Below are 15,466 nucleotides of genomic sequence, written 5' to 3'. Positions count from 1 at the left end.
ATCTTTTCAATGATTAATAAAAAAAAACTGAGTATAATTATATCTAGAAAACTTCTTTTATTATATTTCATTGGGTAAGGCTACCTTTTTTTTCTCTGCCTGCCCATTTTTGAATGGTTTCTTTCATTCTCATTTATTTTTTGTCGTGAACTTTCCTGATGCTTCACTGCTTATGTCTGTTGACTGACATAGGAAGCATTTATATAATTGTGGTTTTTAAAAATTTAATTGAGAAATTATTTCTTTCACTAGATTCTATGTTGCTATTCAGTTTACTATTGCCATAGTTTAAATTTTCATTTGACACCTTCAATAAGCATTACAAGTAAAGGCTAGTACTTTGTGTAGTGGGTAAACAGTTTAAAATAATACTATGATGAAGTCTGTAATATCCTTTGATTTATCATACTGATACTGAAATTTTGACAGAAGCAGTGGTATTTTTTAAATTATCTTCCAAAACGTATACTAAGAATCAATAACTTATATAATTATTTGTATATTTGGGATTATAAGAAATGAATATATACTCGGAAGCAAGTATGTAGACCTTTGAAGTCTGATAATGAAGACTTTAGAACAGATTGTTTTTGAGGTGTAGACTATATATGTAGGTAACTCAAAATAATGCCACCTGTTTATTTCTGTGGAAACTACAACAGATACAAAGATCAAACTAACACTAGTTAATAGGACAAATTCTCAGCTATAAAACACTGCTTTTCAACATAGTCACCAACGTTAGCTATACTTTTTTTTATCAACAATGAATAAGGGCCTGCATTCCATGCTCATAAATATTTGCATCAGCGGAGACGACCCATTGTTGCTGTCACCGTTACTGAAGTGCACCACCCATCACTTCACTGGGCTAACATCGACAGTTTGGTCTCCATAAACATTCAGCAGGCATCAATAGATGTGAATGGGTAAATTTTTTCCTCTTGGAGGGATTCAGTGACACATCTTTAATTATATGCACTTCCATTTCAGATGCCATTTTGTCAAGTTGTCCCTCTATTGCCATCTGTCACATACCACCACCAAAATGTAATGGAATATTGCCAGGAAGGTTCATCCTCTACTGCCAGTATCTGCTCCCGTGTATGTTTGTGTGTGGGCGTATCCAGACAGAAGGGCCATAGTTAATCCATAAAGATTTCAGGACAAGGTAGTACAGTTGTACTGGGGAGTCCCTGTTGCATTTTTTGTATAAGACATACTCACAGGTCTCCCCAGAGCCTTCTCTTCTCCAGGCTGAACAGCCCCAGCTCTCTCAGCCTGTCCTGATAGGGGAGGTGTTCCACCCCTTTGACAACTTTTGTGGCCTTCATCTGGATGCTCCCCAACAGGTCCACACCTCTTCTGTACTTAGTACTCTACATCTGGAAGCAGTACTCCAGGTGAGGTCTCACCAGTGCAGTGCAGAAGGGCAGGATCACCTCCCTCAGCCTGCTGCTGATGCTTCTTTTGATGCAGTCCAGGATACAGGCTTTCTGGGCTGCCATTGCAGTCCAGTTCTCACTGACTGGAAAGAGCTAAATCACATCTTAAGAAATTGGTTGCAAGAAGAGAGAGTAGAAAAATGTTACAGTGTGGATGTACAGCATTTACACACAGGTTCACGCCATCTTCTAGTTAAGAAGATGATTAAAAATACTGGAGGTTGAAATCAGGCTGCCGTTTCTTCATCTGATATCAGGACCCAATGTATTTTTTTCTGCATCGTTGTTTGTGTGCAATGTCTTACCATAAGAAACTTCAATTTCCTGCAGTTATCACATTCAAATTATTTTTACTTGCTCTTGAAAGAATTGAACGCAACAATTAAACAAAATGTGAACAAAATAATGAAATTATAATGAAATATAAGTACATAGTAATTTGCTAATTATCATCAAATGTATTAATAAATCAGTTATTGCTATGTATTATCAATGAAAAAGATTTTAATAGATGTTCAAGCACTTAAGGAAATCAGACATTCACAGGATAGTGAAATCAACATACGTACTCCTAAACAGTTTAATAATCTGACTTGATGAATGTATTATCTCTGGGAGCGTTATGTTATGGAAATTATGACAATTCCACCTGAATATTGATTTAGCTTCCTTTTTATAAATTTCTTCAAAATGCTTTTTAATTGAAGCTTGAGAATGTAATTATGTGGCATCTCCCTTTAGTTAAGTATTTTTAAAAATCCTTCAATAAGTTAGAGATTGTTGTCTTTTCATTTAAAAAATCCGGTCTTTGTCATCTCTTGCACTGAAGCTATTTCCTCAAATTCTCAGATTCAGCCTGCAGTGAAGAAGGTTAAAACTCCTTGAGGAATTTTGAGCATGATTATATTAATTGTACACCAGTCAGTAGAGCCATTATACAATTGGAATGATTAAATAGTTCTTTTGCCATGAATCAGGATGTACAGGGTATTTAACTTATAAACTGATGTCTACAGGAAAGAAGTTAGTTCTTGTAAGAGCTAGATACTACATTTCTTCTTCTGGAATGACTGCTGTCTCCACAGGAAACCTGTTGGATTGATGAATGGGCGTGCCATTCTTATTTTACAGCATGTCAACAGACCAGTAAGAAACATATGGAAATGGATTACTTTTCTCAGGAAATATTGAAAGTATTGGTGAGCAGTAATGGGATAATGAGCAGTTACAGGTTAAAGACCGTCTGTCTGTGACAGCTGGAAATTAATTGCAGGTTGCTGCTCATCCTTCTCAGGCTGAAGAAAAAAAACAACAAATCAAACCAACCAACTGAAAAAAAAACCAACAAGGAGAAATAATTTCTTTGAAGAAGGATCTCACATACTCTTTTAGGTCCTGTAGTGGAAGTTTGCACAGTATTCAGTATTTGATGCAAATATATTGACATGTCAGTTACTGTATTCATGTATCTTATTTTTTCCTTCAGGAAAAATTGGATGTAGGTACGAGAAAAGAGGTGGATGGAATGGGAGCACCTGAAATAAAATACGGGGATTCGATATGCTTCATACAACATGTAGACACAGGCTTGTGGCTCTCGTACCAATCTGCTGATGCGAAGTCTGTAAGAATGGGTTCTGTGCAACGCAAGGTAAGACTGTAAATAGGAATGCACTTCTTTCAATCAGTCTGGTATGGCAGCAGGGGAAAGTGAAGAAAACTACGGGAGAGAGGTAATATCTGGGTTTCAGGTATTTTAAACATTTGTTTCTTTCAGTGTATAGGATTTTTTTTTTTTTGCATAACAAAAGTCAAATTTACATGACATACTGTATTCTCAAACTTAAAACTGAACGAAGTACATTTGCTTGCCTAATGTTATTAACCAACAAAGACTGATAAGTCTGTATATATTTGATGACAACCTAAAGTGCTAGTATTAGCCTGTATTATATATAAAATGAAGGAGTGTTTTGTTGGAAGCCTTTCCATCTTGTGAGTGTATTACTTATTGGCCTGATATCTAACCTAAACCTCCCCTGGGGGAACATTTCCCTTCGTCCTGTCACCAAATGCATATAATCTTAAATAATTCTAAAACATTTTAAATAAGATATATTATTGAATAACTCTATAATTTAAGTAACAAAAATTTGTGTGTGTATGAAAAAAATGTTATCTAAAATATGTAAATGCATAGATTGTTTTGAATACTCTTAGAACCATGGTAACTAATTACAGATAACAGTAAGTTATCAGTAGTGATTTGAGGCATAGTCAGGAAACAAAACCAATAAAAGTATCACTTTTTACTTTATCTGAACTTGAGGGACCTGCTTCTGAGTAAGTGAACATCTTTTAGGTTGAACAAAAATTGCTCCAAACCCCTTAGTCTTTTTAAAATATACGTGTTTATTTATGAATGTGTGTGTGCATGTATACACAAAAACATACATATATGAAGTATACTGTTTACAATATATTGTTTTAATATATCATTCATTTCTCTGCCTTACTGTGTGAATTTTCATACCTCTTATTTATGAAGCATGTTTAATTTTGCAGTGATGGCTTTTTATTTTTATGTTACAGGCAATAATGCACCATGAAGGCCACATGGATGATGGTTTAACATTGTCCAGATCTCAGCATGAAGAATCCCGTACAGCACGTGTCATCCGTAGTACAGTCTTCCTTTTCAACAGGTTTATAAGGTATACATTTAAAATGATCATTTCATCACTTTATTTCCTTTTTTGTTATATTCAAAGTGACTATTAAAAGTGCATTTTTAAGTTGTCAGTGGAAAAACAGATTAATAATTGTCAAACTTTATGACAGTACTCTACCAGGAAAGTACTGTAGTGGCCAGTTTCTTTTCTCTGTCTTGATTTCAATGTATAAAGGTACTGAAAATGGAAAGAACCCACAACAATTGCTGTAGGCCACAGAGTGCAACATTTAGCTTTTTTAGCTCTTTTTCTAAGTACAATGTAAGATTAAAAAAAAAATGTGCTGTAGCTTGAAATACCTGATACCTTTGTCTAGAAAAATGTAATAACTGTGCAATTACAAACTAATACAAGAGAAATACAAGTAATGCATTCTATTTTATCATGTTGCCCCACAACATCAGAGGTGGATGTTGGTGGTGTGGCAGTAGAGACTGAACCTTTCCATCAATATCCCATTACATTTTGTTGCCATGTGACAGATGGCAGCACAGGGGCAGTCTGATAAAACAGTGTCTGACATGGAAGTACATATGGAGCAAAGGTGTGTCATTGAATTCCTCCATGCGGAAGGAAAGGTACCCATTCACATTCATCTGTGCTTGCTGAGTGTTTGTGGAGACCAAAGAGTGCATGTGAGCACAGTGAAGGAATGGGTGGTATCATCAGTGGTAACAGCAGCAGTGGGTCACCTCTACTGGTGCAGATTTTTAAGGGCAGCAAGCAGGCTCTTGTTCATGGCTGGCAAAAATGCATAGCTGCTGGTGGTGACTGTTAAAAAACAGTGTTTTGTAGCTGAGAATTTGCTTTATCAAACAGTGTTATTGTGCTCTTTGTATCTGTTGGAGTTTCTGTAGAAGTAAATAGGAGGCCTTACTTTCATGGCAGCATAAGTATGTTGAAGTTTAAAGTCACCTGAAGTTCTCTTAAATGTGTGAGTTTATACCTTGTTTCTGTCCTCCTCCTACACATTCCTTATTTACTCCCTTTTAAATAATACTTCTTTCTTTAATGGAATGTTGTATTTTTGCCCTCTATGAAATTTGCGGTTATTTTCCTACTCCAAATCTTTTCCAGTAATACTGACAGACATTAATTTTCAAATGTTTTGTACCTTCGGTTGTTGAAAAAATGTCACACTCATGAATGTGGTTGGCAGTAGGAAAACTATGAGAGATAAGACTATATTTAATGGGAAGAGTTTCAGGGGAACTCATTTTTCAAAGACTACAGTATGGGAGGTGATGACCCAAAGCAACCACGTCTTAACATGAATGCACAGTTAAAGATACAGATGTGTCAGTTTATTGAAAAATGTTTACCTGGATACTTAAATAACAACAGAGAAAAATAACTGTCAGAAAAGTTGCCTGCTGTGTGACATTTAAAATACAAAAGAAATCCAAGGTCTGCTTGGCTTTATAAATAAGATTTTTTCTTAGGACCTTCTAAGAGTTTCATAAAAGATAAAGACAGGGAAAGGCAATGTAATGAAGCGGTTTTACAATTCAAGGTAAATTGAAATAAATGTGTAGCCCTGGAGAAAAATAGCTGACAGCTTCTTATAATATGCACATAATAAAAATTAAGTTTTTAAGATAACTTCTACAGCTATGCTTTGGAACATTGTATGTCTTAATCTAACCAATTTGAAAATGTAAGAGAGATTTATTTTTCACCAGCAAATATTTCTACTGGATTTATGTTTCCAAAATAGGTGTTTTCCGTTTCACAATCTGAGATGAAAATACCGGATAGCATGTCATTGTTGTTTTTTTTTAAATCAAAGTAACAAACTCCAAAACAAACAAACAAAATCTCCCAAACCAATGCAGCTGTCAGTCAGGTTTCCAGGATCCTTCAATACCTATTGAAGGATATCGCAGCGGGGCTGGGGAATTGCACCTGTGAGTGTGGGGTCTCCTGTGCCAGGTGAAGCTCAGCGGACTTTAGATAAAGTGTAAAGGAAGCACTAATGAGTACAGAAAGGATCTTTTTGCTCTGTAGCTAGATTTTTCTTCATCAAAAGCTAGCAAGGTAAACCTTTTACAGTGGCATAAATGAGAATGAGTCCACACTGAAATCAGGAGTGTCAAATAATCTGCCCCCTCCCACTCTCCCCACCGTATGCCATCAGGTGGGCCCTTCTCTTCAGGGCTGCTCCTCACCCAGTGCTTGAGGGCCAGGTTCTCTCCTAAGTCCTGCGGAGTTTAATAGGCATCCTCAGAAGTCTATTTTCTTTCTTTCCTTTCTGAAGGTGGCTGGTGGGTCTGCAGAACGCTAGTATCCCATTTTTTACATGCCATGTGCAAAATCCTTCTGCTCATTCCAGAAAGTTCTGGTGAGTCTACTGTGGCCTCAACCTGAGGCAGCAGCCTGCCTTGCCCGCTACCCACCACTGGCTTCCCCAAAGTCTGTATGGCACTAATGATATTTTAGCAGCGATAGCCATCTTTCAAAAAAAAAAAAAGTTTTAAATGGAGGAGAAAATGATTTTATTTTATTTATTATTTTCTTTTTGGAATGGGAATCTGAAGAGCACAGCATCCAAGTGAGGTTGGATTACAGGGTTTGTCTGGGACTCAGCTATGCAAGGGGCAAGTGAAACATGGAAGAGAATGGTCTGCTCTCCATTTCCAGGAGACAGTGGGCAAGACCAAGGTTGAATTTTGTATCAGAGATTAGTAAAAGGCTAATGAAGTGTTGGGACAGAATGTGGGAGAGCTGGATCTCCCAGTGCTGGAAATCACTTAAGAACAGATTAGAGATGTGTTTGAGAGATTTACAATGTCTTCTATCTTCTCTTTATCTTTTGGTCTGCCTCTGAAAATGCTAAATGCACAGGTAGTTGTTTTCTAGAAACAACATTTTTGATGCTTCCAGTCATGGGAACGACTGATGATGATGCTATGATTGTTTGTTGGGGTTGTTTGAGAAGGGAAATGTAGATCAGCAAGTGGTGAATAGGGCAGACATAAGTCATTGTTAAGAAGTTGTTGTCAGAAAATAAATTGAGCTATGGAGTCTAAACAAAGATTACTTTTAAACCAATGAAGATTTGATAAGGTAAAATAAATTCTTTCCCAGTACTCAGGAGACTTTGCATCTTATTGTAGGGGCCTTGATGCTCTCAGCAAAAAAGTGAAGTCTTCCACAGTAGATTTACCTATTGAGTCAGTCAGTCTGAGCCTTCAAGACCTAATTGGCTACTTTCACCCTCCCGATGAACATTTAGAGCATGAAGACAAACAAAACAGGCTCCGTGCACTGAAGAATCGCCAGAACCTCTTCCAGGAAGAGGTAGGTAGTTCTCTGTTTTACTTTTTTTTTTCCTGTTTTGTCTGCAAGTATTCTTTTGTGGTGTCTGCGGTGTTGATGTCTAATCTGGAGTATACTTGCAGGGGTTGTTTGTCCTTTACAGCTCAAACTATTTGCTACGTTTATAATCTTTGAAGATGATTTTCCTGTGTATTCAAAGAAATACATTTAAAGCCTTTAAAAAAAAAAAAAGATATTAATGTAAGCAAACACCCTGAGTTCTGACCATACTTTACTCCTTTAGTGTGAATTAGCTTCTTCTGTTATAGCTTCTTCTCTTGATACAGGATGTTATAGTTTAATAGGCATACTTTAACTATTATGTTTAATATTCTCTATTATTTCCTCTGGTAGGGATGTTTGCCTCTGATTAGTCAGGTGCCTAAATACCTTCTAGAATAGAATGCCTGGAATCCTGTTTAATTTTGACCATCCAATTGGTAAATTTTTATTTTCACAGCAATTGAAAACATGTATCAGTGCTGTTTTTTAAACTACCTTTTCCATAGATATTTTTTCTTTGACTCCACCTGTCTTCTTTTGTGGTTGATTCTATATTTTCGTAGATACATGAAAATCTTACATGTTTGTGAATAAAAAATGTTTTGTTGTTGTTGTTTCAATTTTTTTTCCCTCTGATAATCTAAGGCTTTCAATTTTTAGGGCATGATCAACCTCGTTCTTGAATGTATTGATCGCTTGAATGTATACAGCAGTGCAGCTCATTTTGCAGATGTAGCTGGGAAGGAAGCTGGAGAAGCATGGAAATCAATTCTGAATTCCTTATATGAATTACTCGGTAAGACGTTCTGTAGGTTGCTTGGATTCTTTTACGTCAAAATAACAATTAGTTGAAAAGAAATATGTATCTGTTTTAGATGAGTTGATGCCCTACAAAATCCACTGATTTTTGCATTTTTCAGATCCTTGCATGTGGATATGATCAAAGTACACTGAAAACATAACATCTGTTTTTTGTGCTTTTTAAAAAATTTGTTATGATAAATAAAATATTTTTGGCTTCACTTAAATGATTGCTTTTTTTCATGTCATTGTGTTAGTGATGTGTCTTGTATGCTGCCCAAAAACGTGTGAACCAAAGGTATATGGATTTATCATTCTTATGTTAAAGAGTCATAACACTGTGGTCAGTTTTTAAAAGGTCTCTGATTTTTCATGTGTGGCTGCAGAACTTCAAAATGAATCTGAAGTTTCTATAACCAAGACACCTCTTATTGACCACTTACAGCCAGTGACTCCAACACTCCAACATTATACTAGGATACAGGATGTTATGGAAAGATTATTAGCTGTTAAATGCAGTATAACATGAAGATCTTGTCCACTTGCAGTCACTGTGTCTCACAGTATATTCTGTAAGTGCTAGTTAGTGTCCTAATCAAATTTCTATTTAGGTAGAAGTATTTAATCACCTGATTTATTTGCTCACCAATTTGAATTGCATATGTGTTATTTATGTTCTACTTTCGTTCATTATATAGGGTTATTAATCCACCTCTACAGCTGCCAGCATATTCAATTCTGCTCAGTTGTTGTTTACAGAAGGAAATTTAACATGCTAAAAGATCATTTTGTCAGTTCCTTGCTTCTCTGTCATCCTCAGCTTTTCTCAGTGTCATAATTAAGCCTGAATAATGACATTAATACTGACCTTAAGTGACTGAGGACAGTTATGTGTTCCTGGCATTAAGCATTTCTTTTGTGCAGGCTGCTTACGTGTGCTTTATGCTGCTTTCTGTGTTACACACAAACTGTTATGTGTGGGCATGCTTTGCTTTAAACATGCACATGTTTTGGCAAAAGCTTGAGTGTGGTCCAAGTCCTCACACAGGATTATCTCACTTTCCAATAAAGCAGAAGGCATTTGGCGTATCATTTATACTCATAAAATCCCACTCCTCAGAAAAATGGTATTGCAAAGATATGCAAGTAGTATTGTTATACTCCTTTGAAAACTCCACAACTGAATACTGTAAAATTAAGTGAGTAAAATTGTTATGAAGTGCCCACATGAATGCAGTGTATGTAACTGGCTCTTGTGGATGTGCACTGGGAAAAATGATCACATACTAGTTTTCTATTCATTTATAATTAGTACTTATAATACTTAATATTCTCTTTGTTACAAAGTGTGTGGCATTAAGTCTTATTTATTGTGAGCCTTTTAAATTATTTTTGGAAAACAAAGCTATTATCTTTAAGTTCCATTTCGGATTAGTGGTCTGAATAATTAGAGTTATAATAAGTGTTCTTGAAAACACTTTTGTAATAAGGCAAATAAAAGGTATTATCTTCCTTTCACTGAGAAAAAGAGATGGAGAAATTTAAGTAAAAGACTAATAATTCTGGTTCCCAAATTAAAAGCTGTGAGGTCTAATTTTGGGTTTTTTTTTTTTGAATATTCAGCGGTATTTAATGTGTATAAGGCATACTGAAAACTAGCATTCCTCCGAAGTCAGAGGCACAGTAATACAAGTTTAAATGGCATATCTCGCTTAAAATAAACAAATGGTGAGAATGAACTTTGTCTGGACTAAAAACAAGGTGGTTTGTTTGTTTACTTAATTCCTTACAAATAATTTTTTTCTCTCCTTGCTATTTGGCAGCAAAGCTAAGCAAACGAGGCTCAGGCAGACTGGAGGAACTACTGGCTTGATTTCTGAATCTTTTCTGTAAAAGTCTTAAATTTCCCATTGTCAAGACCAAAGAATCACTTCTGAAAAAGTCTGCTTGTCTTGTACCAAATATTATTTCCATGAGTGTGTAATGAGAACAGTGCACCAACTTTTCTTGATGTCCCAGACCTCCTCACCCCCTTTACATTCCTAACTACATTATATTCTGGCAGCTGATGTTTAAGAAGCTTGGCCTTGCTCTGGCTATAACGAATGTGTATTTGTTGCTTTATTCTGAATAGCTCTGGAGCTGTACAGTAATTGCATGGATGACAAATCGATATTGCTTGCTCTGCCTTGCTTCAGCAAAGAGTGTTTGCTTTTGAGTCTGCACTTAAGTAAATGTAAGCAGTGATGTCCCAACACGTGGCTTTTGTCATATCATTGGCATTGTTTTTGACATCTCACTGTGATGACAGTGCAGGCATTTACAGACTTCCAGTAGAGACTGGATACTAACACATACAAAAAATGCTTGCCTTATATCTGCTATGGCATCTGTCCCTTTTGTATAATAAATACATGCTATGATTCTGAATTTGTATTTGAAACTTTTCTATTACTAAAGAATGTGCAAGAGTATGCATAATGATGTGGCTTCAATATCTGACTGACTACATCCTGTTTTTTTTTTTTTTTCACTAGTCTTGTTCAACATAGTGGGCAAAAAAGAAATGAGTATTGAATATTAATTTGTTCTCAGTGTTGTGTACCTCATTTAATGCCCAGCTTTAACAGCACTTTCACTTCTGAATACTGATCTTTCACAAACTCTTTTTCAACTACATTTTTGAAGCCATATACGACTTTTTTCTGTTAACTGAAGTTAACGTCATTGAAGTTAACAACAGTGAAGCAGTGAGCTATAATTGCCTTCATTTTACATGGGTACTTGAAGACCAACGTAATTATGTGGCTTGCTTATAACCAATAAAATAAAGTCTGTTACAGAAGCAAGTATTCTTTAGCTCTTGTTGGTAATGTTTATCCATATGCTCCTCCTCTTATAATTCCCCCAAATTATTTTCAAATAATGTTTTTCATGATTTTAATTATACGATAATTTATGGTATAGATTGGATATAATACTTTTGACCTTAATAAACAGTGGATTATATTGATTATTTCAATGTATTTCTGTTTTGTGTGCCAGAATTTCAGGTCCTCAAGTAAAGTAATTTATACATGAATGCAAACTGATTAGTATGTCTTGTTAGTTCTGTGACATTTATCCTTCATGAAAAAATTTAGAAAGTTATCGAGATGATATTCTAATACTTATGGGGTAATACTGCAACACATCTTACTAGAAAATTTGAATTTTGTGGCGTGATCTAATACTTGAGAAAAAGAATAAAGTGAAAGGCTGGTTTAGTCCACATGTTATATAATCAGGAGAGGTAACAGCAAATTATGGAAGATTCCTATTCTGATTATAGAATCTCACTTGGAAACAAATTTTCATGCTGTTGAAGAAATTAGAAATTTTAATTGAGTTTGAGAGCTTAAGTTCACTCTTTCTCTTTTTTTACTTCCCTTCCTCAGTCATAAGTTGGGAAGAATACTATTTCCTTGAATTATTTTGAGATCTCTGAAGATAAATATGTGACAGGTTTTGTGAAAAATACCACATTTAGACATGTAATGGATTGTTTTATTTGCTAAAAAAAAAAAAAAAAAAATACTGGTAGTTGTTTTCTTTTTTCCCTACCTTTCTATTTAAAATAGGTTTGTACTGAAAAAATTTCTTCAATTTATATGCAGTTTTTCAAGGTATTAGGTGAACTTGAAACTCTGAGAAGGTAAATGTATAATGGAATTTTCAATGTCAAATGTATTTCTCTTCAGTCATAAGGCCATAAGAAAATCTCTTAGTTCAAATTTTATCTGATTTATGATGTAACTACCTTGACACTAAAAATTAGAGGCAGAATATTCTGATAATATTCCCTAAATTGAAGAAGCTACTAACACAGGAAGAGAATTTATTTTTTGCAATTGGGGTTTATTTATTTATTTCCTATGATGCAATTTGATTTTGGTCTCTTTTCACATGGTACAAAACTGTCAGTGCAGTAACTTGTTTGCTGCTAACACTGGGAATGCTTTTCCACTTTGAAAGCGCACTTTCAGATCGTGCTTATGTCAACCTTGTATAAATGAAAAAGCATAAAACCACAGTTTGGATAAAATACAGTGAATTTCTTCAGCAATAAATTGTAAACATTACAGAGTCCTTTTTATCTGTGTCTTCCTTGAATATGTTTAAGACAATTTGGCAACTTTCCTAAATGTAAATTGCATGAATAACTGCTATTTATAAGCAGAAATTTTGGTCACTCTTGGTGCTTAGTAGGACCATTAACTTCTGCTGCTGAAAACAGCCATAGAAAATTCAGATTGAAATTGTCAGCAGAATTGAACAACATTCTTATGAAGAGTGGTTTGCATTGTTCCACGAACCAAACAAGCATTAGTGCCTCACTCTTTTTTCTGAGCAGAACAGATGTTTCTCTAAGAGCTTCTTCGTATGCTAATCCAAGCAAATGCTCATACTCCTGGACAGGGCAGTCATTTGAGTGCCTATAAAGTTCGGTGAGATTTCTAGTCAGTTATACCCATCAAGTCAGTGCATGTATCCAGTCTACTTAAACCTTCAATTTAAAGCACGAGTTCTAAGTCACTTACCTCTTCCTTACTGCTCTGTAAAAATATGACAAACAGGTCCTGGACATCTATCTTGTTTAAGTTCCTAGTATTCTTTAAGAAAGTTATTGTTCATCCCATACATTATTTTCTTCCAGTGTTTCCTGTTGTTACAAAAATACTGTTAAACAGAATTTTTTTTTCTGCAGTAGCAGCTGACTTCTGTGATGACATTCCTGGTTTCTCTACTTCATGTAGGATGTTCTTTAGGGATTATTATTCAAATACATTAAAGGTTAATTTGGTGCCAAGATGTTTGGTTTTAATGTATAAATCACTTAAGTTATTTAAAACTAACATGAAGAACATTAGTAATTAAGGATTAAGAAACTAGTTTTCTTGATTCAAGAATCCTTGAAAATCAGGGATACTTTAATTCAAATGGATTTATAATTGTGATTTCTTCCTTTTTTTTCCCTCTTCCCCATAGCGGCTCTTATTCGAGGGAATCGTAAAAACTGTGCTCAGTTTTCTGGATCTCTTGACTGGCTGATCAGCAGATTAGAAAGATTAGAAGCTTCTTCTGGTATGATTTTTAGTATTATAACTTCCTTATTTTTCCAGTCTTTCATTCATTTAAAGTTGGTGATATTATTAATTATCATGAAGTTCTTCCTGTGAGAGCAAATATATTACTAAAATTAGATTTATATTTTAACACTTTTACATATTGATTATGGTTGTAGTTCTAGTTTAGATTCTGGTAATCTTTCCTTTCCTTTAACCAACAGATCGAAATGCAATTCTTTTGTTCAGGTTTGGTGAAACAATTCTGTGTTTTCAGTTTTACTAAGTTGTTTTCTTTCTCTAATTCTAGTGTGTTCCTTTCCCTTCTCTTTAGAATTCTGCATGTTTTTCAGCATTTGCATCAACTAAATATAATAATAGTCATCTGGAGCGGATATGTTTTGTGTCACCTTGTAGGAGTGTATTTGTAACATGGGGAAGTTCATGTGATCTATTTGAATGTGTGTCGTATGTGGATATTCAGTAAATACCAATATATCTGACTGTAGAAGAGTTTCACCTATAATATGTATATATTTTCTTTTTTTTTTCTGTTGGTGATATGGCATTGACATTGCCAACTTGATAATGTGTACCACTTTACATGAAGGATTCTGTAAAAGGATTCTAAAGGATGCTTATTTGGATTTACCACAGTTAGCACATGCTTATTCTAAAAAATGCTCTTCATTGTTTATTAAAACTATTCTTTAATTGCTTTTTTTAATGTTAGAATTCTATTTTGTTTACATGTTTGTTCCTACTGCTTTGGTTTGGTTTTGCAAATAGGCAGTAGACAAATCTAATTTCATTAAAGAATGTCTGCTAAGTGTATCCCAAAGTAACTGAAGTTACTAGGTCTGTGTTTCTGTAATTAACAGTGTTGATTTCATGGTCAATACTTTAGTCTCTTGCCCCATTTTAATGATATAAATACAAACTTTTGTATTTTCCTTACATAAAGTTTTATTTCATATATTTAGTATCTGTCATTAACATAATCTAGAAACATCTCTCTGAATGCATAACTATTGTAAAAATTTAAAAGTTGCGCTACTAGCAAGAACTACTAAAGATTGGTAAGAAATATATTTTCCAGATGAAGTTGAGAAAACTCTTTATTTCAAGTCAATACTGAGTAAAATAGTCCTCTGAGAAGTGTAGTAAGCTACCATGAAGCTACAGATAATTTTGTAATGCTAACACTACCAGACAATCTCAATTTCAGTAATTTTTTTTTAATCCCACAATGTTAATATTCTTCCATTTTATATTTTTCATTGTAATTTTCTGTGAACATTATAGTATAAACGTTTGTGATGTTCTGTATCATCACTTGTATTAATTCTGGATAACAATCATAGTCTGAGCAATTTAATAAAATCTTTTGTATTAAATGCAATAGAAGTTTTACAGTAACACCAGGTAGAATTGTCTCAAACTGACTTTTTTTTATTGCCTATTTCTACCTACTGTTACTGATACCTCTTGTCAGATATTCTTTGATGTTCTTTTTCTGGTTCATGTTTATCATTTCACAGGGAGAGTAGAGATTAAGGTGGTTTTCAAGGGTTTATTATTAATAATAGCACATGGAAGGTATATTAAATCCACAGCAGTAAATTTGGACAATATTCCATATTTATTGTTTGCTGTGTTTTAAATTTTCATTTTCTGCTTTTCCATCTCTCTGTAGGTTGTGTTTTGCTTTGTCTTGCATAACATTTTCTCTCCTTCCCCTCTTCTTTGCTGTCACCTAGTTGGAGCTATTTCGGAGTTGCTGGCTAAGAAATATTCTCTAATTGCAACTGTGACTTCTTTGTGTTCTGTACAATATTTGTTACTGTTTTGTTGGAAGATGATCTTTTTGGAGTCTTTTAAACATTATTTTATATAATTTTGTTACAGTAATTTCAAAAGTTAGGAAGACCAATGGACAAGATAGTTGAAACGGCAATGCGAATAATATAATAACCACTTTTTGTTTACACATTTGTAATTTTTTCCTATCATCTCTTTGTTTTAATGCTCTGTGTTCTTTTGTGAGCAGGAAAGAACATAA

General features: G+C 34.5%; 1 protein-coding gene across 6 annotated transcripts in view; it reads left to right on the top strand.

The window, feature by feature from the left end:
* RYR2 (ryanodine receptor 2) overlaps positions 1-15,466 on the top strand; it is a 364,829-nt gene that overhangs the window by 166,108 nt on the left and 183,255 nt on the right. For all 6 annotated transcript variants that reach the window (XM_021391077.1, XM_021391074.1, XM_021391073.1 and 3 more), the window contains 5 exons: positions 2,932-3,096; positions 4,038-4,159; positions 7,294-7,477; positions 8,159-8,294; positions 13,328-13,423. In XM_021391077.1, coding sequence (XP_021246752.1) covers positions 2,932-3,096; positions 4,038-4,159; positions 7,294-7,477; positions 8,159-8,294; positions 13,328-13,423 — 703 coding nt within the window. The remainder of the gene's footprint in view (positions 1-2,931; positions 3,097-4,037; positions 4,160-7,293; positions 7,478-8,158; positions 8,295-13,327; positions 13,424-15,466) is intronic.

This window comes from Numida meleagris, chromosome 3 (genome assembly GCF_002078875.1).
Source record: "Numida meleagris isolate 19003 breed g44 Domestic line chromosome 3, NumMel1.0, whole genome shotgun sequence".
NCBI classification, from domain to species: Eukaryota; Metazoa; Chordata; class Aves; order Galliformes; family Numididae; genus Numida; species Numida meleagris.
The sequence above is the reverse complement of the archived record's forward strand: the minus strand, read 5'-3'. Positions and strand labels throughout refer to the sequence as shown.